Source organism: Poromitra crassiceps, assembly GCF_964638095.1.
Source record: "Poromitra crassiceps genome assembly, chromosome: 5".
In the NCBI taxonomy this organism is placed as follows: domain Eukaryota; kingdom Metazoa; phylum Chordata; class Actinopteri; order Beryciformes; family Melamphaidae; genus Poromitra; species Poromitra crassiceps.
Window position 1 is genome coordinate 48,259,230 of NC_139642.1, and position 22,683 is coordinate 48,281,912.

General features: G+C 42.4%; 1 protein-coding gene across 3 annotated transcripts in view; it reads right to left on the reverse strand.

Annotated features, from left to right (window-relative positions):
• Positions 1 to 1,712: 1,712 nt before the first annotated feature.
• Positions 1,713 to 22,683, reverse strand: part of LOC310777225 (muscleblind-like protein 1) — a 63,694-nt gene continuing 42,723 nt past the window's right edge. The window contains exons 3-10 of one of the 3 annotated variants that reach the window (XM_083637513.1): positions 19,279 to 19,497; positions 14,162 to 14,401; positions 12,894 to 12,947; positions 11,854 to 12,004; positions 10,096 to 10,131; positions 7,840 to 7,931; positions 7,459 to 7,532; positions 5,308 to 5,444 (exon numbers count right to left, since the gene is read on the reverse strand). In XM_083637513.1, the coding sequence (XP_083493639.1) occupies positions 7,476 to 7,532; positions 7,840 to 7,931; positions 10,096 to 10,131; positions 11,854 to 12,004; positions 12,894 to 12,947; positions 14,162 to 14,401; positions 19,279 to 19,497 (849 nt within the window). In that variant the 3' untranslated portion in view covers positions 5,308 to 5,444; positions 7,459 to 7,475. Of the gene's footprint in view, positions 5,445 to 7,458; positions 7,533 to 7,839; positions 7,932 to 10,095; positions 10,132 to 11,853; positions 12,005 to 12,893; positions 12,948 to 14,161; positions 14,402 to 19,278; positions 19,498 to 22,683 lie in introns of all 3 variants that reach the window. The other 2 variants (XM_083637514.1, XM_083637512.1) reach the window with 2 other exon arrangements.

Consider the following 22,683-nt stretch of genomic DNA (forward strand, 5'->3'; position numbering starts at 1 on the left):
CTCTAGCAGCTTATAACAGGGTCATGGTCTCATTCAAACCTGTTTGGAAACGATGAAAGAAATGTTTTTTTCCACCCACCCATCCATCTCTGTCCTCCTTTTCTCTGACAGAAAAGCTACTTAAATTCTGCACTCATATATCATTTGAGTTGACTGTCATCAGAGGGTGAATAAGCACAGGAAGACTAAATAAGCAGCTTAGCCTAATCAAATCATTTCATGATTCAAGAATACATAATGATTTGGTGTATACATAGCAGTGATAATGGACAGACCTGCCATCACTTGTGATCTGTGTGTCTGAAGAGATGGCTCCATCTGGTGGCCATACTGTGTATCACATTTTACTCAAAACATAATCGATTTTTGGACAAAAACATCAAACTGAAGCAACCTAAAGTATATGATGATATTATATTAACTTGAAACTCGAACTGCTCTCTCCTCAACACTGTGTATCCTAGGTGTTATACAGCATAAGCTGGTAAACAGAAATCAGAATGCATGAAATTAAAACTAGGGATTTGTACTAATTGCCTTGGTATACAACAAAGTAATTCCGCAACCCACTGACTCAGTTGATTTCTTCAAAATTGCATCTAAATTAAGTCACATTCTGATATTGTTATCTGTGCATCAATACATGCTTCTCAAAGAAATTAGGCACACCTCTCCACCGCAATCAGGATTCCTGATTAGAAGTCTGGTAGCACAAATTGATGCAACATTCAGAGTGATTCACATTTGAGAAAATGGGGTTTTGAATGAATAGGATTGATGTGAAATTGTTGAATAAATTGGGGACATTTCAAATATACCTGTAACATATTGGACTATTGGTGATACTGTATGATCATTATACTGGTCGTGTTGAAGTCATTGCAAAAACATATTGCATATTGGATTACTCTGAAATATGTTAACAGGGTAAAATCTGGAGGAAGCCCCAGGGGAGCATGGAGAGAACATGCAAACTCTGCACAGAAAGGTCATTTTTGACAAGCCCACCTGAGCAGTGGGCACTGAGGACATGGGGATTGGGACACACCCTCAGCACCCCAGGTGGGAATCGAACGCAGGACCTTCTTGCTGTGAGGCAACAGCGCTACCACTGCGCCCCCTTGCATGTGAGAGTTCTAGTTCATTTAATTTAAACCAGTGGTTCTCAAACCTTTTGAACCTGCTGCACCTCTGATCAAAACAAACCATCCAAATACAAAAGAGTGCATGTATGCAAAAGAGATGGACATCTCAATGGGACTCATCTGGTTAAGGATAAAAATCCGAAATAAAAAATAAAATGTGTCATTCGTGTAGGCAGTGCCAACATACAGTATGTGGTGATGTGCAGACTAAACAGAAAAATATAAAATGTGATTTTTTTTAAGTCTATTCAAAATGTTTGTTTAGGCTGATAAATCACAAATTAAGAAATTATAAAAACTGTAATGGTTTCAGAGGGATTTTCAACAGTCATCTGGCATATCACCTGGCAGCATTCCACACAACAGATACCACTGATGCTACCCATACCACAGTTTGAGAACCACTGATTTAAACCATCAATCACCATTATGTATATATATATATACGGTAAGTCTGAATGTTTGGAGAGCTACAAAGAGCAGCTTTTAGTTACAACTGTCATATAACTCAGAAATGAAATGACACCTCTTGAGCAAATTATTCTTTACTTCAGTTCATTTGTATATTTTCATTACAACTTTTTTTTTTTCAAATTCATAACAGCAAGAATCAAATATAGCAATGCAGGCCCCATGAAAAAATGTGTCGATCAGATCTCTTCTCTTAACCACGCAAGTCCACCAGAGTTGGCACAGCGCACCATAGATTATATTAACTATGTTCACGACTTCCAATTAGTGCATGATGTTCTAGTCACTATAATCCTCGCAAAGCGTTGCCAACAGCTCCAGACGGTGCAAAATTTTCCTCCTCTTTTCCGGTACAGGTTTATTCACACACACTTCACTTCTTATGAGATTATATTGTATGGCTTTAGACTGTGGCAATCAGTGGTCTCTCCACTAGAGGTGCTGTTCAGAGGAGGTGGCCATCATGCAGACGTGACAGATCTCTTCAAGGGGCCCGGAACAGTAAAACAAGCAGAAACAAACTGCAGCAGAAGACAGAATACATCATTTTAGCACTACAAGCAGAGAAAACAAAAAAAAGTTCAGTTTACATTATATTATAAACTTAAGCATGCGTGCTTGTAGAAGATGAAAGGTGACATGGTGATCAGGACAAAATTCCAAACATTTAAGTTTATGACCTTTAAGTTAATGACCAAACTATAAAAAATAATACTTCAATCCGAAATGTTTCCTTAAATTCTGCCCGATGATAAACTACCGTACATTCCTATTTAGTCAATTTCATCTACTAGAAGCACAGCTTACAAACATAAGAACATACTTATAGCTATGGTGTTTGTGTTGTATGTATTTTAACTCTCCAAGTGGTGAAACATTTGTGAGTATATCTTAGGAATCTTTTAAATAAACCACTATTCTATTTTTGTATATATATTTTTTTTTAGATTTTAGACCATTACATTGATAGAATATTGTATACTGTAAATACATCTTGCTGTGTAACATGTTTTCTTATTCGATATTAGTGTGTTGTGATTTTTTTTAAAGGTATATGTATTTCCTTTAACATGCATTCCTCTCTGAATAAGGTAAAGAAACAGGACGTGGTGTGTGGTTGTTTGGGCCTGGGAGGGCGTGGCCATGACACACAGACCTGTCAGTAGGCAGGTTAGTTAGGGGGACCAGACAAACCCAGTAAGGCCCTTACGCTGGAGGGTAGTGGATGCCTCCTAAAGGTTACCTGGCAAACTACAAGCTGCTGACAAAAAAGAATAGCAACACTTTGCCTTTTCTGAAAAGGGGTAGGAGAGCGAGAACTCAGTGCCCTTTTATGCAAGCAATTTTGTTCAGCCTTTCATAAGATTTTTTTTGTTATCCTAGCAAAATTCCTCGTCGTTATAGACATTTTTTTTATTCAAAATAAGATCTCAATATACATGATTCTCTCTTTTTTGACTATGTACAGAAGTGCAAAAAAGTCAACCTTCATCAATCATCTCTAGATTCCCCCCTTCGTTTGTTTGCAGTTGGCTGAGTAAGAGACGAGCGTGCAGACCCGGTTCTCTACTCGCCACAGTCACCTGACCCCGTCAGCAACGCCCCGAAAAGTGATCAAATATGCAGCTTGTTTTCCAACATGGCCCAATTTCCAGGGAGAGTAAAAATATTCAAACAATAGTTACTATTTGAAATGGATACAGTAGAAAATAACATCTTTACTCTAAACATCTAGGAACTAGATTTTTATAATAGTCTTTTTTCCCCTTATATGACTAGTTACAAACCATACAATCATTAAAATATTACTCAGTTATCGGCGACTGTTGCCACAGTGACAACTTAGCCTCTCTGTTCTATTATTTCCTCATGTAAGATACTCATATAAAACATCTTTGTTCAAAGAACTCAAAAGGACTACAGAAATGAACAATATGCATACAGTTCAACAATATGCATAACGTAGAAAATATTGAGTTTACAATCATAATCATACTCAAATCAACATTACATGGAATTTCAGAAAACTGAGGAGCACACAAACACACACACTCACACACACACACACACACTTTTGACTTATATCCATTATAAGAACGATAAATCTCATGAGACAGAAATCAGAAACTAAATATCAAAATGTCATTCAAACCAAATGAAGTAAAACACTCTTCTCTAAAGAACACCACAAGAAGGAAAAGGAAAACACTGACAAAAGAATAACTGACAATGACATAGTGCTCTGTGTGTGTTAATATGGTGTCGATTAGGCAACTGGATGGTTCAAATGGCATGTTGCATTGTGCTGACCCGATGGTGCATTCTAAGGCTTTGGATAAGTAATACAATCGTTATATACTTGCCACTTTCCCTGTACTATCCACCAATTAAATATGCCTGAAGAACACCCAGAACAGAACAAACACAAAAGAGTTCTAGAGATCTACTCTAAACACGGTCTTTCATTGGCCACACATCATTTTTTATTTTTTTATGTATTTTTGCCCCACTAGTCTACCATACCTAAAAACAATGACACAAAAAAACTTTGGCTATCAGAAAACAGTTCTCAAGTAGACATATTAAACACATTCTCTTAAATATGTCTACGGCTATATACACTACGTGGAATCTACTTCGAGAACCCACCTTAAAATATGTGTAACCATATGAATGAAAAACAATCAATCCATACAAAATAGCAAATCATCTGCCCTGTGATCTTAGACTTGTCTTTTGTCTCACAGCAGTTTGGTGACCTAGTGAGTGCCCCGTTGTTTCAAAGCTATTTTAGTCTCCATCGCGTCTCCATCATAACAGAGTCTTTGGTCTCTCAAGCAGGCCAAGACCCTACATCCAATTCTCCTGTAGCGAGTCTTTAGAGTCAGTAGACTTCATAATCATGAGAGATCCACGCATGTACTGCCTTTCAAATTGACATGATATGCAACAAAGTAGAAGGAAACCAAAACCAAAACCGAATCATCCAAAAGAACATTTGGCTAAGGCAGACAAACTGGGAAAGGTAACCTAATCAGCACGGTGCTATTGAGAATCACAGGTAACCGACACTACATGCTGTCCAAGAGAGAGAAAAGACTTCTTAAAGGGAATTTTTGATTTGAACACTTTGTAACGCTGCTAAAATACCATTCATGTTTTTTGAGATGTATGGCACTTTACAGAGACTTCAAGATTAAAGACATGTGCTTAAGAGAGAGAAATATAGGCTACAAAGGTTTTGATAGACACCTCACAGACATTCAGTTGTTATTTCACCTTCTATAGCACTCATCTAACTTTCCTGCTCAAAACAAACAAAATCATAAACAAATCATTTTGCATGCATAATGTGATTCAGTCAAATCATCTTCCTGTTCTTTTTACTTCATCGAAATGCAAGGTGCACCTTTGTGTAAACAAATGAACACATTTAGGTTAAAAAAACAACAGCCAATAAACAAACAAACAAACAAACAAAATAAGTCAGATTTCTTGGTCTATGGACGTACCAATCTGGTTGTTTTGACTTCTGCTCCGCACATTTACCTCATGTTGACATTCAAAGTGTGTCCGGTGAATAAAGGTAAGTCGCCTCCACAGAGCGAAAGGCAGACTTTAATGTGAATGATGTTCTTTTTCAATTGTATTATTGTTGTGTGCATGAAGTAGACATGAAAATAACCACTAACAAACTGGGCCTCCTATGTTAACATGCAGATTTATTCCAGTCCAGTTTAAAAGTGGTTCTCCGTCATCCTCTTGATGTTCCAGGCATGAAGGGTGATCGCTAATCTTGGATTGAACACCAGCACACTCCAGTTTGATCTAAGAAGAAGAAGATGACAAAACACAGCAACACAAAAGAGTGACTGAGGAGGCCAGGCTGAAACAAAGTTTGGTTGAGAGTGATTTTTCTTATTGCCTTAAACTCTCACCCCACTTTCACATTGCATGCAACTTGTGAGACGCTCTGACAGCATCTGTGTAGTCAGCTGATGCAGCTACAACATTTTGAACGGGGAAGTCGTGTTATTTTCGCTACTTCGATGTTGCTGTTTTATAACAGTAGCCTACATTGTTTTGATGGGATTTAAAGCTAGTTAGCAAGTGCTTTTAAGGGGGCATAGAGGTTAAAGCCCTCTCCTACCACCGCGGAGACCCGGGTTAAATTCCGGTACTCCTTGCTCAAACGCTTGCTCAAACGTTCCTACAGATACAATTGGCAGTCTGCGGGTGGGAAGCCGGTGGGCTTGGTGAGTCCTGGTCGCTGCACTAGCGCCTACTCTGGTCGGTTGGGGCGCCTGTTCGGGGGAGGGGAACTGGGATGAATAGCGAGATCCTCCTACGCGCTTCGTCCTGCCGGGGAAACTCCTCACTGTCAGGTGAAAATAAGCGGCTGGCGATATTTATCGGGGGAAGCATGATTGTGCTAGCCTGATATTCAAACTGCATCGTCAATTCATAAACTCATTGCCTCTTCGTCTGAGATTGCGCTCACTTCAGAGCATTTCTATGAGGGGGCGGGCTTCGGTCTTCCCTAACCAATTGGCAGGGCAGCCGCTGCAGTCTTGCTAGTCACAACAAGCACAAGCTAAGCTAACGTAGCTAGCTAATGCTAGCCAGCTTCTCCACATTAAGCAGCTAAAGTCGGCCGACTTTGTACTTGACGTTTAAACGTAAGTCTTATCGTACACTGCAGTAACTAATAAGACGTTCGTTAAAACAAAAAGTACAAAGTCAGCCAAAGTTGGCTGCTTAATGTGGAAAAGCTGGCTAGCATTAGCTAGCTACGTCATGTTGTGTAGTCTTTATGCCTATGTTACATGTCCGTTACATAAACCGGTCCGTGCGGCAACATCAACCTATGACTAGATTCTATATTATAGGACACATTAGCTTTGGCCACAGCTCTTTCTGCATGACTGACAACAGTGTTAGCCAATCAGCGCCCATCAATGGATTTTCAACCGGAGAAAAGGCGTTTGCACATGGCGATTCCAGACCAAGAAGAGTCAAATTCACAACTGTGCCAGGCTATGATTGTGCTAGTCTACCACTCATCAGCGGAGGGGGTGGAGCAACAACCTGGACAGCAGGGGGGGACTTGATTTTTTTTTTAAAGCAAGTGCTTTTAAGATCCTTTTTCCTGTCTTCCAAATAAAAGGTGTAGAGAACTGGGAAGCTTTGAATGTAATTAACCTCTCGTCCATTTTTCAGCCAGGTGGCACTATTGGTCCATGAAACAAGGAAGCGTGGATTTCTGATTGGCTGTTGACAGCAATGAACTTTTCACGCCTGATAGGAAATTAATGGATTTCTGGTGGCTTCTTGATTGTATTGCTCACAGTGTGAAAAAGGGTGAGACCCACTTGTGTATACGCTGGCTTCTCTTTACTTGACTTACATAGGCTACATAACTTCTATTTTATTCTGTTTTATTGTTTATGGTACATTATATGGCTCTTATAATGTTTGATGTTTAAATTCTGCCATGCCTGAGTGAGAGCAACTGTAGCGTGACTCAATTTCCCCTCGGGGATCAATAAAGTTATTCTGATTCTGATTCTGAAATGGGAGAGTGGAGATGATGCAAAAAAGCAGAACAATGATGAATGCTTCAGCAATCACCTTTGTCAGCTGGGGGAAAAATCAGTTCTGGCAACTATATATATATATATATATATATATATATATATATATATATATATATACATAATGCTATATATATATAGCATGTGAGGTTATGATTGACATAATGGCTATCTGAATGAAAAGCAACAAAAGCAGAGGCAGGGCGCAATGCAGTATGTGAGACGTTAGAAATAGGTGCAGTACATACTGTTCTGATTGAGACTCCTACATCTGGGTCACATACTTGTGACTAGTCAGATGGTCTGCAGATATTATTGGAATCTGCATGAGAGGGAAGAGCAAGAGTGAGAGAGAGATGGAGAAAAGCAGAGACAGAGAGAGATAGGCAGTCATAAAAAAGCAAGATAATTATCTAAATTATCACAGTGTCAATCTTTAGATGCTCACAAAAGCTTGCAAAGATCAGAGATGACCCTCATATTAATTCATGAACGATTTATTAAAAGGCACATGGAACTCATAAATAGACCAAATAAACGAATAAATACTAAAAGGTAGAGCTGATACAAAAAGTGAAAAGAGAGAGAGAGAGAGAGAGAGAGAGAGAGAAGGCGGAAGAGGAGCAAACCTGATTGGCTGTTGCAGTTGCAAAGGGAACACTTGTGGCAGATGTGTTGGCTGCAGACACAGTGGCGTGAGTAGCACCGTGCATCATGGGTACTTTAGGGAGGGAAAGATGACAACTTTTATGTCTGTGAGTGACATGAAAAAACAATTTGAAAAACATCTGTTGATACAGTTTTGCAGCAGTAGTTTGCTGCTCTGGAGGCAGAGAGGGCCGAGCCACAACACCACCGTTTTTCAGACGGCAAGTCGGCTATCTGGCAAAGTTCAAGAGCAAAGACCGAACTGTGGTCAGAATATACAGTAAATATAAATGCCAATGACTCCGCTCCATTCATTCATGATCACAGCTAGCAGTCATGATCATGGGAGGTCAGCCAGCTTGCTAACTTGCTTATCTATATTATTAGTTTCAGCTAGAAACTATAGAAGCTATTTCTAACCAGAATCTTCAACAGGCTAACTTGTTACTACTCTCACATGGTCAGACCCAACGTCTTACATCAGCACGCTTCCAGCGATAGAGGGTCATTTTTTTCTGATTGGTTGGGCTGCTACAGAAGTCCGCGTCTCTGCGTGCCTTGGTGCATCGTTCAAAATGTACCGCACCACGAGTTGCCCTCCGTGGTTGGTCAATTCATATGTCTGTCACGCATTTTATTTTGTTCTCAGGGGGGTCTTTAACTACTTTTTAAGGGTTGTGTATCTGTCTACTGGACTAACTTGTTACTTGAGGCTAGATGGCTCCTAGGTTCCTCCCTACCTCTTGCCTTTTTCACCTGGCTTCAGTCTAATGTTACAGAGAGAAAGACTGGTTCAGTGGCTCCGCCCATTCAGGATTAACTCAACCAATGAGACAATCTCTGCCTCCAGAGTAGCTATATACAGTATGTGCAACTACAACTCCAATCTGTGAATACCCCGATGGCCCATACAAGTACAACCGTATTACTACCGTAATACTGATAATAACACTAGCCTAATAATTAAACTAACAATACAACAACAACAACATCAACAACAACAACAGCAGCAATTACTACTAGCCTACTACTAATAATAATAATAATAATGATGATGATGGCAATGATGATACTAGGCTACTACTACTACTACTAATAATAATAATAATAGATCTTCACCTTTATATGGCATATAATTAGGGGTGGGAGAAAAAATCGATTCACCTAAGTATCGCGATTTTTAATGTCACGATTTTTTGGATCGATCTTTTATTCCAGAATCGATAATCGCAAATTAAAAAAAAAAAAAAAATTTTTTTTTTTTTTTTTTTTTTTGGTGCTTGCAGTCAGGCCACTCACTGAACAGCAGGCTAGGCGCCGCCTACTGGTTTACTAGTGGTTTTATTACTTTATTAGTTAGTCTGAAGTAATAATTACACTTCAGGGTTAAAGTGGGTGCATCTCATTGTAAAATTGGACTTCAAACGGCCCAAATCTGGCTTCAAACGGCCCAAATTTCACGCGCGTTGGCCCATATCGGCCTGGCCTGCTTGGTATCTAATGCCCGGCCTGAATTATGATCCCAGTCCGCCCCTGTTTTTAACTATATCGCCCAGCCCTACTCATGATATATAATATACAGTCTCTAGTGTATGATTCAACTTTTCCCATGTTCTAATCTAGTGTAAAAAAGCAAACAAACTGAAAAAATAAAAGAAAAAAATAAACAAAAATCGCAATAAATCGTAATATCGAATCGCAATAATCGTAGAATCGCAATAATCGTGAATCGCAATATATATCGAATCGGCACCAAAGTATCGTGATAGTATCGAATCGGGAGATAAGTGAATCGGCACAGCCCTACATATAATGGTATAAGCAGACTGTACAATGAGGTGCTCTAGGCCGGGGTTAGAGGACTTGGGTGGAGGGGATTTTTAAACTGCAACAAGCATTTGGTGACAGACAGAATAATGGCAGAGCAACAAGGGATTCATTCAATATCAAAATGATATATTGTGGAGCATGACACAGGAATGGACTAAATAGGACAACAACATTTAGTTTTTCATAGCATAGCTTCCAATTAAAATGATCACATTCTAGATTTGCAACTCACAGTCCATCAGACACACTTTCATGGTATGGAAGACACATATGCCCTTTTTTTAAAGTACCTGGTAAGACTCTTAGGGCAAATTCATCATGAGAATGAGCTCACACATGATGTGGTGAGTTGGATGAAAAGTGAGTGACTGAATCAAAAGTAATGGGTAAGGAAAGCGGGCACCTACCAACACTTGTTGCAGGTGCCATGCACAATATTGAGCCTGCCCATCATGCATTGCAGCAGGAAGTGGATCGAAAGGGGAGAAGAAACCAAGAAAACCCATCACAAGTGTTATAAAGTCAGACAACATAGGGGAGAATCTGTATGTGCACAAAATGCTGGACATTTATAACAGATCAAACCAGGATATGAATCAACTGTAGTGCTCTGATTATGCAAATTTGTTGGTGTCAACACTGGCTGTAACTAATTGAAACAATATTGATTATGAATAATTACACAAAGTAAAACTTCCACTGAACATATCACATTTTCTGCAACCACACATACGGTAAATACAGCATACTGCATAGGAAATGGATGCATGGGATACGAGGCTTTCAGGCATGAGAGTGGGGAGTGTTGTGAAACACTAGTCTACCTGTCCAGCCCAAGCTTAAACTCTTATTGCAAATGGCAGGCAGGGCAAATTTAAAACCAGTGGTATAATTAATTTCTCAGCAGAGCAGTGTTGCCAGATAGAACTGATGATTCCCAGCGCAAAAACTCTTCAAAAATGAAACAAGCAACTCTCAAAACCCGCCCAAGCCCATTCCCCCCTCCCTGTACAATGCAATCCAAAACAGCCCAATTGGCCGGTTTTCTGCCCAATCTGGCAACACTGCAGAAGAGTAAGAGTTGTTTGCACCATGGATGACCTGCCTCCAGTCTTCACAAGTCATTTTGCTATGACCTGACAGTCCAATAGTGTGGGGGAACACGAGGATGTGTGTATCAGAATCACTCACAGAGGACTGAGAGGAGGATCCCTCCCTTTCTAGACCAGTCAAGTCTTTTTTTGTTAGCCAACTCTCTCGTATCCTCCTGTTTTGATTATGCCATCTCTTCTTGGTATGGAGGTCTGACCAAGGTTCTAAAAGAAAAACTGCAGATTTCCCAGAATAGACTAATAAGGCTTACCCTGGGTTTAGCCCCTAGAGTCCATGTGGGCAAAAGTTTATTCTTGAAGCTGGGATGGCTCCCTGTGCATGCTAGGTTTGTCCAGTTGCAACTTAACATGGTCCACAACATCTTAAACAACAGGGCCCCAGATTATCTTAGCAGTCACTTCCAGAGATGTGGAGATACACACTCCCACAACACTAGAGCCAGCACTGCAGATCTGCGGCTACCTGGTTTTAGAACAAACATGGGGAAATGCTCCTTTAAATTCGCTGGGGCTTCAAACTGGAACATGTTGCCCCTCCAGATAAAAGATATAAACAGTCGTGGTGTTTTCAAGAAAAAGGTCAAATCATGGCTTTCAGATAAAATCCAAGATTAGGTTTTAAAATATGTTTTTGATACTGTTGTATTAACTGTTTGTTTTTATCTTATTGTTTTATTTCTTTTATGATTGTATTGCTGCTTTTGTGTTTAAGACCAAGGACCACAATGGAAATAAGTTCTTGACTTTATTGTGGTCATCCTTGATGTTTATTTTATTTCAATGTCTCATGTCTGTACTCTGTCCAGCACATGTAATCTTGATTTTTTTAACCATCAAATAAATTCAAATCAAATCAAATCAAATCGATGGCAGGCTATTCTTAGGCTGTCAGGTGAGAATATGGGACATGACTTTGCAGTGGCCAGAGAAGACCGGCTCAAACGAGATCAGACTACAGTTGCCAAAACATAACGGAGGAGTGCAGGCTTTGTGAGACACGTCATGTGACTTGACATAGCCACAGTCATGTGACTAGAGAGGGTCAGGCCTTACCCGATGGTATGAAGGCAGCCTGCTGCTGAAACTGCATGTTGGCCAGGGCCTGTTGGTAGTGGAACATGCCAGCGTTGAACATGGTGGTGGCACCATTGGCTTTTTCAAGTGCAGGTCTCTTTGGTAAAGGAGGCAAGACAGGAGGGAGCCCCTGATGAGGGGACACCGTCAAAATACAGGGATGGGAGTGAGGGGAACCAAAAGGATGGTAGCAGTGACATTCAAGACAGAGAGAAGAAAGAATTTTGTTAGGAGATACAGTTGCCCTTTCAAACAGCTATAAACAATAGCAAGCAAGCAGGACTACTCTGCCTCTATCGGAGCAGGACAGTGGTGCTAGCTGATAAACTGTTATATCTATCTTTCTAGTGACAACAAAAGACAATCCTGAGCATAATGGCATGATGAATGCATTATGATATGACTTTGACTAATACAAAACATACTAATCTTGCAGACATTAAACAAAACTATAGCTGTCTGTGCAGGGACTATACCTGTAATGACAGTTATAGTGCAAGATACAACAGTAATTGATCGTTGCACCATCCACATAAATGATGTAGTTAGGGAAGGCTGCACTGCTAGCTCCATGATAATAAGTGCAAGCCGTGTTAAGACTGTCGTGACACCTCTCCCACAATTATGCATGCAAAATGAGAAATGATAAGAGATCATGCAGTAGACTACCACAGTTTATTAGACACTGTAATATTACAAAGTCATGCCACCAATTTATTACTGTTGAGATTTACTTGAGGTGATGAACTGACCATGGATAATTAATTAGGCAGAGCCAGTAGGTGTTTTATCCAAATTGTTTTTTTAATTTCTTTCCCTCCCCCCTCTGGGATATTACTGTAATTGAAGATATAACGGGCAATTTATCAAAACATTCTACCACAACCAGTTTATCACCCGCTCAGTGTTTGCTTAGTTCAGTTAATTAAGTAAGTATCTACTTGATTTGAGTCAGAACTACAACAGTATCTAGCATAACATAGCTACATGCCAAGCTAAAAGGTGAAAGGTCATAGTACCAGGTCAAAAGTTGCGTCGAGGGGTCGCTTCAGTGATTTGACAGCCGACTGAGTCTTAATTAGCAGGCAGCGAGCACATGATGGCAATGGGCCAATGGGTTTCAAGCGCATTAACATAAACCAGCAGCAAGCGGAGGTGCATCATGGGGCAGCAGTGCAGTTTGGTTTGGTGAGAAAAAAAAAAAAAACATAAACAAAAAAACAAACAAACAAATAAAACACAAATCATTGGAATGCAATATACAACAATAACAAGACCAGGACATGCACATTAATGTCTGTAGTAGGGTTACTGAAAAGAATTATGGGCCTTCACATCATTTACTGTCAGAAGAGAGCTTTCTTAATGAACTTATAACTTCTACTGCGACCATGTTCTGACAACCGCTCACTGGCTGCTACATTCATAAATATCCGCTATACACTACAGGTTGGCTGAGCTGCAAATCACTGTATCCCTTTCAAGGAAATTATAACCGGGAGCAAGATCGAAATGAGTGATATTCTTCACAGTTTTCATCTCAGGAAAATAATAAATAAAATGCCCATTGACTCTGTCAACAACACATAAATACATACAGCAAAATATACAACTAAACACAGCAGCAAAAGAGAAGAGGGGGGGGGGAGCAGGGAAGGGGGGCAGTTGCTGCGGCCACATACTATAGCATGATGTCTACAGCTTGCTGCTATTGAAGCACACGTTTACTGAGTGCCTGCTGGGTTGGAGCTGAACAGAGCAGGAACAGAGCCTGGCATATTGTGTGCTGCTGGGAGCTTGAGTAAAAGCATATAGGATCCATGTTGCCTCAAGCAACTCTTCTTCACTTTAAAGTAAAATAAATAAATAAACTAGAGACTCAAGGCTCTAATCTCTGAATAAAATAATCTGGAGCTCCTCCACTGACAATGAATTGTACAGGGCTGACTTTGTTGATTCTTGGAGTGTTTGTAGTCATAAAGTATACTTTATATGTGCTCATACCCCTGTAGAATTAAATAGGTCTTGTTCACAAAGTTGAGCCCTCATTCACAATGAAAGATCTAAGGGATTTGTTTCTAGATTTGCTCTTTTTTTTAGAAATCAAGGCTGGCCTGTCCAAGATCATCAAAATACTCAATTAAATTAATTTTCTTTTTTTCTTTTATAGTAATTTGAATCAATTCCTCTGGCTGGGCAGGGCTAAGGACGCCATGTTGGGCCTAGATTGGCTTAAGATTGTCTCCCTCTTGGTGCTATAGGCTACAACTTGTGGACGGAGACCTACCATGGCTGCAGCAGCTGCGGCCTGGTTGACTTGGTGCTGGGCAGCCTTGATCTTGGCCTGCAGGTGAGCCGGAGGGTGGAAGTATTTGCACTTGTCCCTGGAGCAGCGGCCTTTGATGTAGTCCATGCACACAGTCACTGTGTTGTCATTGGTGTCGATCATGGTGCTGTCTGCGGGATGGGCAAAGCGACAGTCGTTCTCCCCACGTGTACAGTTACCCCGCTGGTACTCCCGACATACCTGGTGGACACGTATGGGCGGACACACACACACACACACACGCATGCACGCACGCACCCACACATACCGTACACTGTGAACTTGTGAAGCTACTGTTCACTTTCCTTCACACTTGATGAAGTAATCAATCTAGTCAGTACATTTCGGGGACAATCACTTTACCAGACAGCGCTGACCAATCTCTCAGACAGGCTCAGCCATTACTGTTGATTGATAAGCAGAATAGACCGTAACCCAGTGTTTACAGACTCATCAATCACGCAACATCTAACCATCATTCAAATGAGTTGTTGTGTTGTTCTTCCTTGCAAATGCAGCAGGGGGCAGCATCTGCATGGCGAGCTGGGAAAGCGATTGCTCCAGTCTGAATGTACTGTATATATAGCATTCAATGAGGCCCAGGGGAAATATGAGGCTGGTTACTCTCCAGAGAGGCTGGAGCTGACGTAATTACCCAGACACACACACAAGGCGGGTGTGCGTGTAATCTCATGAGACAGCGTTTTCCCAGAATTAAATGTTCACACTTAAAGAGCAATAACTTAAGATCTCTGTTTGGGAGAGCAGAGCCAGCCATCACTGAGCCTGAATTGCATCTCAAATCGTATCTATTCCAGATGAGAAGTAATTTCATGGTGCGTTGTATCAATCGGTGACAGAACAAGCCATTTACCAATTGTCTGTTTACCGGTCTGGCTGTCGGCGAGCGGAAAGGATTTGACTTGTGGTGGACAGGCTGCCAGACAAAAGGCCACCAGCACATGTTATCTACCAACCCTCCACTGTCTCCTGCCATGACAGCTCATCATCTACCAATCACTGATTAGTATGACTGACGGGTGAGGATTCTCTCTCTCTCTCTCTCTCTCTCTCTCTCTCGCTCACTCTCTCTCATATAAATGAGCATCCATGCATGCATACATGCACGCACACACACACACACACACACACACACACACACACACACGCCCCCCCTCTCTCTCTCTTTCTTTCTATCTCTCTCTCTCTCCCACCACTGCCACCATCGCTGCTGCTGGTCTTATTAAAAAAAAAAAGAGGCTGCCTTGTTGTCAGGCAGATGTTGGAGAGGCGGGCGAGGGAGGGAGGAAACGAGGGAGAGAAAAGAAAATGTGAGAGTGGGTGACGAATAAGGAGTAAAGGACAAAGGGATGGCCATCAAGGAGATAAAGAGTATACAGGGTCTTAGGGGACATAAATACAGACCGGTACAAGGAAAATATAAAGAATATACAGGGTCTTAGGGGACATAAATACAGACCGGTACAAGGAAAATATAAAGAGTATACAGGGTCTTAGGGGACATAAATACAGACCGGTACAAGGGAAAGATAGTGAGTATACAGGGTCTTAGGGGACATAAATACAGACCGGTACAAGGAAAATATAAAGAGTATACAGGGTCTTAGGGGACATAAATACAGACCGGTACAAGGAAAATATAAAGAGTATACAGGGTCTTAGGGGACATAAATACAGACCGGTACAAGGAAAATATAAAGAGTATACAGGGTCTTAGGGGACATAAATACAGACCGGTACAAGGGAAAGATAGTGAGTATACAGGGTCTTAGGGGACATAAATACAGACTGGTACAAGGGAAAGATAGTGAGTATACAGGGTCTTAGGGGACATAAATACAGACCGGTACAAGGAAAATATAAAGAGTATACAGGGTCTTAGGGGACATAAATACAGACTGGTACAAGGAAAATATAAAGAGTATACAGGGTCTTAGGGGACATAAATACAGACCGGTACAAGGAAAATATAAAATATTGACGGGGCGGCTTTAGCTCAGGAGGTAGAGCGGGTCGGCCAATGACGCAAGGGTTGGCGGTTCGATCCCCGCTCCCTCCCAGCTCCTGTCGTTGTGTCCCTGGGCAAGACACTTAACCCTCCTTGCCTCGTATGATTGGCATGAATGTAGACATGAATGATGGTGGTCGGAGGGGCCGTTGAGCGCCGATGTGTGGCTGCCACGCTTTCGAACCACCGGTACGAATGGTGTGAACAAATAATGATTCTGTGAAGCGCTTTGAGCACTTGGAAAGGCGCTATATAAATCCAATCATAATTATTATAAAGAGTATACAGGGTCTTAGGGGACATAAATACAGACCGGTACAAGGGAAAGATAGTGAGTATACAGGGTCTTAGGGGACATAAATACAGACCGGTACAAGGGAAAGATAGTGAGTATACAGGGTCTTAGGGGACATAAATACAGACCGGTACAAGGGAAAGATAGTGATTATACAGGGTCTTAGGGGACATAAATACAGACCGGTACAAGGGAAAGATAGTGATTATACAGGGTCTTAGGGGACATAAATACAGACCGGTACAAGGGAAAGATAGTGAGTATACAGGGTCTTAGGGGGACAGACAGTGTAAGACGGTATACTGTAGGCCTATAGGGAAAATGGCAAAGAGAGAGGAGAAGGGGAAATGGAAGAGAGCTTGAGGTTCTCTTGGTCCTGCTCCAGGTGTGGACCAGCATGCTTGTCTTAATAGTGGTTAATCATGCATAAAAGAGAACTAACCCAGAAAAAGTGCTTGGTTGGCCAAACCAATAAAGGGCCTGCTAATCATATTTTTGTCCCCATGGTAACTGTCCCTCTGGGCCATTTACACCACCATGGTTCCAGGTAAGCAATATATGATTTTGTGAACACTGAAATGCTGCAGTATAGCTACTGTACAAATGAGAGAGAAAAAGAGAGAGAGAGAGAGACAGAGAGAGAGAAAGAGAGAAGATGGTTACTCCAAGAGAGTATCTGGGAAAAAAAATAACAAGTACAAGTACAGAGTCTCTAAAATAGGAATTTCTCCCAGCCCCAAGGAAATGGCCTTCAATATTTCAACTGACTGCTAGGCTATGGACGGTACAGTATGTGTGTTCGTCTACAGAATTCTAGCAGTGTTTATTTTGAACGACACACATGATGGAGACTCAAATAAGCCTGGCCCTTTTTTGTCAGATATTTTTAGCAAACCCATTTCCTGACAAATGAGGCTAGAATATGCACCAGCATACACACTACCTCTGGCAGCCCTGACCACTGGACCTAGATATTAACACTTAAATGCATAGATATTAACAAATCAATATTTAATATCTTGTCTTAGCTTTTTGCTTGTTTACTTGAAGTTCACTGGAGTTATTTGGGGATATCCAATGCAACCTTTCACAAGTGCTTGACAACTGTTTCTGGTAAATGGTAAATGGCCTGCATTTATATAGCGCTTTTATCCAAAGCGCTTTACAGTCAGTAGGTACATTCACCCATTCACACACCACCGATGGCGGCAGGCTACCACGCAGGGTGCTGGCACACCATCAGGAGCAATTTGGGGTTCAGCGTCTTGCCCAAGGACACTTCGACATGCAGACTGGAGGAGGCGGGAATCGAACCACCCACCTCTTTTATCCAAAGCGATTAGTGGATGACCCGCTCTACCTCTTGAGCTACAGCCACCCCGTTTCCCTGTTTCTCTCGTCAGTCTGAAGCGAGACCTGCACGAACTTGCAGCATCAATTGAAATCCACTGCTATCTTCTAACCACATCTTTCCTCAGCTTCAACCTCTACAACTTCCTCTGATATGCAGACTCTGAAATCCAATCAACCATTTCCTCCTTTCTTTCCGTTATCCCTGTTTACAGCCCTCCTCGGCCAGCTCCCCTGATGACCACATCCCTCCTCGGCCACCTCCCCTGATGACCACATCCCTCTTCGGCCACCTCCCCTGATGACCACAACAGGTCTACACATTGATTTCCCATGTCCGCCTCCATCTCTCTTTCCTGTCATTGACCCGTTCCCCTCGCTCTGCATGTTGTCCACTCGTTCATAAGGCCCGGAGACTTCCCCCGGCCTCAACCCCATTCATTAGCCAGCTATCCAACGTTACCTTTTAATTACCCATCTATCCGACGTTACCTTTTAAACGTAGCCTTCCTAACATCCTTGCCCGCCTCCTGCCTGCCGCCAAATGATTTTCCCATTATTCCGCTGCATGTGTTTCCCGGGTGGGGCTGCATAATGGATGAGATTGACTTCCTGTCCAATTAATGATTATCTGAACACAGCTAGAGGACCGGCGTTATAGATCAGGTTTCAAATGACTGATTGCTTTGATAAAGAAATTCAAGATTTTGCTGAAAATTACACACTGGACACAGTATAACTTGATAGCGCTTGACAGCAGCAGTGCTGTCAGTATCTACTGTCTGTCGATGGTATACAGTAGCCTACATACAGCATTGACAAGGGTAATGTTTGCAGAGAGACATTCTCATTAATGTCACTTTCTCTTTGCTTAAGTCTGCATAATGACTGTAGTATGGTAATGAGATGTAGTTACTGTAACTGAAGCTGTGATACATAATTAAAGTGTACAAACAGTTGTAACTGAAGCTGTGATACATAATTAAAGTGTACAAACAGAGACTGTTTAGGCAAGACTTTCTAACCCAAGCCTTTATTATTCAAATAGGTGCAGCCCACATCACAAAGCCCAATCTGTTTGCATAGCTGGGAAACAAGTCTCTGATGTCCTTATTGGATGCAGAGTTTTGTTAATCTGTCTTTTTAATCTGTGCCTGATATGAGAGTGAAAAAATGAATAATTATGCATATCCTTTCTTTCATCTGTGTGTAGCGTGAGAATGTGCGCAAGCGTGTGTGTGTGTGCGTGCGTGTGTGTGCGTGCGTGTGTGAAGTGTGTGTGTGCGTGTGCGTGCCTTCATGTGTGTGTGCGTGTGTGTGTGTGTGTGTGTGTGTGTGTGTGTGTGTGTGTGCGCGCGTGCGCGTGCATGTGCGTGCCTTCGTGTGTGTGCGTGTGTTTCTCACCTCCAGTCTGTCCGTCCTCATGAGTTTCTGTGCAGCGGCAGCAGCAGCAGCTGGTACGGGGATGTTGTGGTTGCTGGTGACCAGTAGGGGGCCGCTGGGCATCATGTCAGCAGGCATCAGACCAGGTGACACAGGGCCAAGGTAAGGATTAAACACAGCAGCCGCTGCCGCAGCGGCACTGACATTCGTGGCAAGGCTGGGTGCGACTGAAAACATGGGCTGTGGGCAGAGGGATGAAATGGGCGATTCTGGTGAAAATTGATCAACATATACAGTCGTTGGCAAAATGGCGCGCCCCTTCACTCAGGTTCCCCCTAAAGTCTATACTTAACAAAATGTTGAATATTTGACCAACCAGTGAGATACCACCTTTCCTCACCTCCACTCAAATTACCCCCCTGGAGGTATAAATGACACTAGATGGAGAAATCAGAGATGATACAGGATTATGGGATGTGCATATAGGGGGGGGGGACTATCAGGAGTTTGCTATAGCTGACAGCACGCTGCAAGTTTTCCCTGCACGTTCCTGACCTCAGCCCCAGCCTGAGTATCGTCTCTTGAGCCCTGGCCAACACACCACACAGTGAGTAATAGAGCAGCCTGCAGTCAGGGGCTGGACAGCTACATTCTTTTAGAACTTACTCGCTGTTCTGGGATGAGTCAGAAAATCTGAAATATGGGCATTGCAATTCATAGAGAGACGTTGTGTGTGATTTACAGTGTGGCCTGTGCTCTGGAATGCCTGATGAATGGTTTATTATCACAAGGTGCTTTGGAAAAGGAGATGTGTCTCAAGGTTCTCAGATCTCATGCTCGCAGATTGTGGATACTGCACGGCCCAAGGTTGGGGGATGATATAGGGATGATGTCATTGAAAAGACCCACAGTCATTAGCTCGTAGCCGTAAAATATTACAGCTATGATGTCATCCTGCGACAAGGATTTGGTGATCGAGTGAAGGAACATCTAGAAAACATGCAGTCATGATATCACTGTGCGATTCTTGCCATAAATCATCATTCCAACGTCGTGAAATAGTCAAGATTTTCTCATGTCGAATAGATTATAGTTCACGTGGAAACCTGGATTTATTTATTTGATTATCTTCCCCCCTCCACAGACAAAAATGACAATGTTTTTCTAAATGATTTGGTGGCCACTTGCAATACGTTCGCGGCCCACCAGTGGGCCCTGGGCCACAGTGGGCATGGGGGGAAGGGGCTTTTCACCTTGTTAGCTAAATCTCCATATCATAACAACCTATTTGACAATAAATATGGTAAAAAAAGGGCAGAGTAAAACATAGAGTAAAATCAATTTAATTTAATGTAATTCAGTCAGGACCACTTTAGTCAAAACACACCACTTTAGATCAATTTAAATCTTTTATTTGCATAAGTTAAATTTGGCGGTATGGCTCTGTTCTGGAGGCTCCCTGCCCTTCCACGCAGCATGCATGGAAAGCCTAAAGGCAGAGCAGCAGCAGCAGATTCTGGGAGCTCCTTGACCTTCCACAGATCTGTGGAATAGCCTGAAGGCAAGGAGCAGCAAAATACCCCCAGGTACAGAACAGAGCAAGCAACAATGACAACAGAGATTACATTGTTTAAGTCAGATATAGCATGAAAGGAGGAGCTGGGGAGGAGGTGGGTTGCAAACGGCTTGCAGAGGAAGCAGCAATGACAGGCAGAGTAAAGCGCCCCTCCGTTTGAGTTGAGCCAATGGCATCAGTTGAGCCGATGTGGGCTGGGTTTGAGATCAGCTCCTAATCAGCTGTTGGGCTGGGTTTAAGCTGGGCTTGACATCCGTGGCCTGCCTGAACTACCGCCTTGCTCAATTTTGTCAGGCTGCCCTCATAAGTAAAAAATACACCTTTGGTCGATTTTCGAGGGGGTTAAAAAAAACAACCAATGTTTGCGAATGTGACCTCTTCCAGTCGTGCGAGTCGGGAGCGGTAACCAGGAAGTGGTGGCGACCTCTAGCAAGCAAGGGTGAGGGGAGCCTAATAAACACCCAAGTCATTGTAGACATAATATCATTCAATAATATCAAAACCACATAGTGAGAGATAGCCTGCACAAGACTCCTGTGTACAGATACCAGGGGGAGGTTGGGCTGGTGGAGGGAGGTTTTTGCAGCGTGTGTGTGTGCGTGTGTGTGAAAGAGAGAGAGAGAGCTGTCAAATTATGGTGATTGCAAGAGTCAGCTGATATTGATCAGTTGATGTGCTGTTTGGATGGGTCAGCTGACAACCCGTCAGCTGATGGAGCCACAGCTTCACACTGTCCTGTTCTGTCTGAACTAACCAACTGCTCAATTTTTTCACTGGTCGTCTGCAAGTCAGCATCAAACACATGCACCAAATCTCCTCTAGCAAAGTTTTTCAATGTCATAGTGACTAGATACAGCAGATAGATAGATAGATAGATAGATAGATAGATAGATAGATAGATAGATAGATAGATAGATAGATAGATAGATAGATAGATAGGAAACAGGCAAGAAAGAAAGAAAGAAAGAAAGAAAGAAAGAAAGAAAGAAAGAAAGAAAGAAAGAGTGCTGGCATTGACTGTGTAATGAAAAGCGTCATAAGCACCATGAGTCAGAGGCAGCAGTAATGGAGCCTACTGTAATCACATCAGCCTCAGCACAGGTCCATGCGTGAAATGAGAGTGCTCTCCTACGCCTGACACAGGGCTGACACGGGGAGGGAGGCAGGCACATACAGACAGGAAGTGGGCGACATCATGGAGGAAAAGGACCAGAGAAGATAGATCAGGGATGGGGGGGCAGGAGGTGAAAGGCAGGACGGAGCCTGAGACAGAGTGCTTCTGACAGAGGATAGTACCCTGATGTCCCCCTGCCTTTGTTTCCTTTGTGTTTGCTCTACTCTCTTTGTACTGCAGCTTTAAAGCATCTCTCCTCACTGTTGTCTCCTTATCTCCTTCACTTTACTCACCTGTCTCTCCTCTGTCCATTTATCTCTTTCTGCCTGGCTTCATCCTCCCTTTCTTCTTCCCCCCTCTGTCCTCCTCTGTCAGCCTCTCTCTCTCTCTCTCTCTCTCTGTCTGTCTGTCTCTCTCCCTCTCTCTCTGTCTCTCTCTCTCTCTCTCTCTCTCTCTCTCTCTCCCTCTCTCTCTGTCTGTCTCTCTCTGTCTCTCTCTCTCTGTCAAAATTCAAATTCAAAAGGGCTTTATTGGCATGATAAGGTGCATCTTACATTGCCATCTCTGTCTCTCTCTCTCTCTCCCTCCCTCTCCCTCTCTCTGTCTGTCTCTCTCCCTCCCTCTCTCTCTGTCTCTCTCTCTGTCTGTCTCTCTCCCCCTCTCTCTCTCTGTCTCTCTCTCTCTCTCTGTCTCTCTCCCCCTCTCCCCAATGACATAAACAGATAGGGAAGGCAGT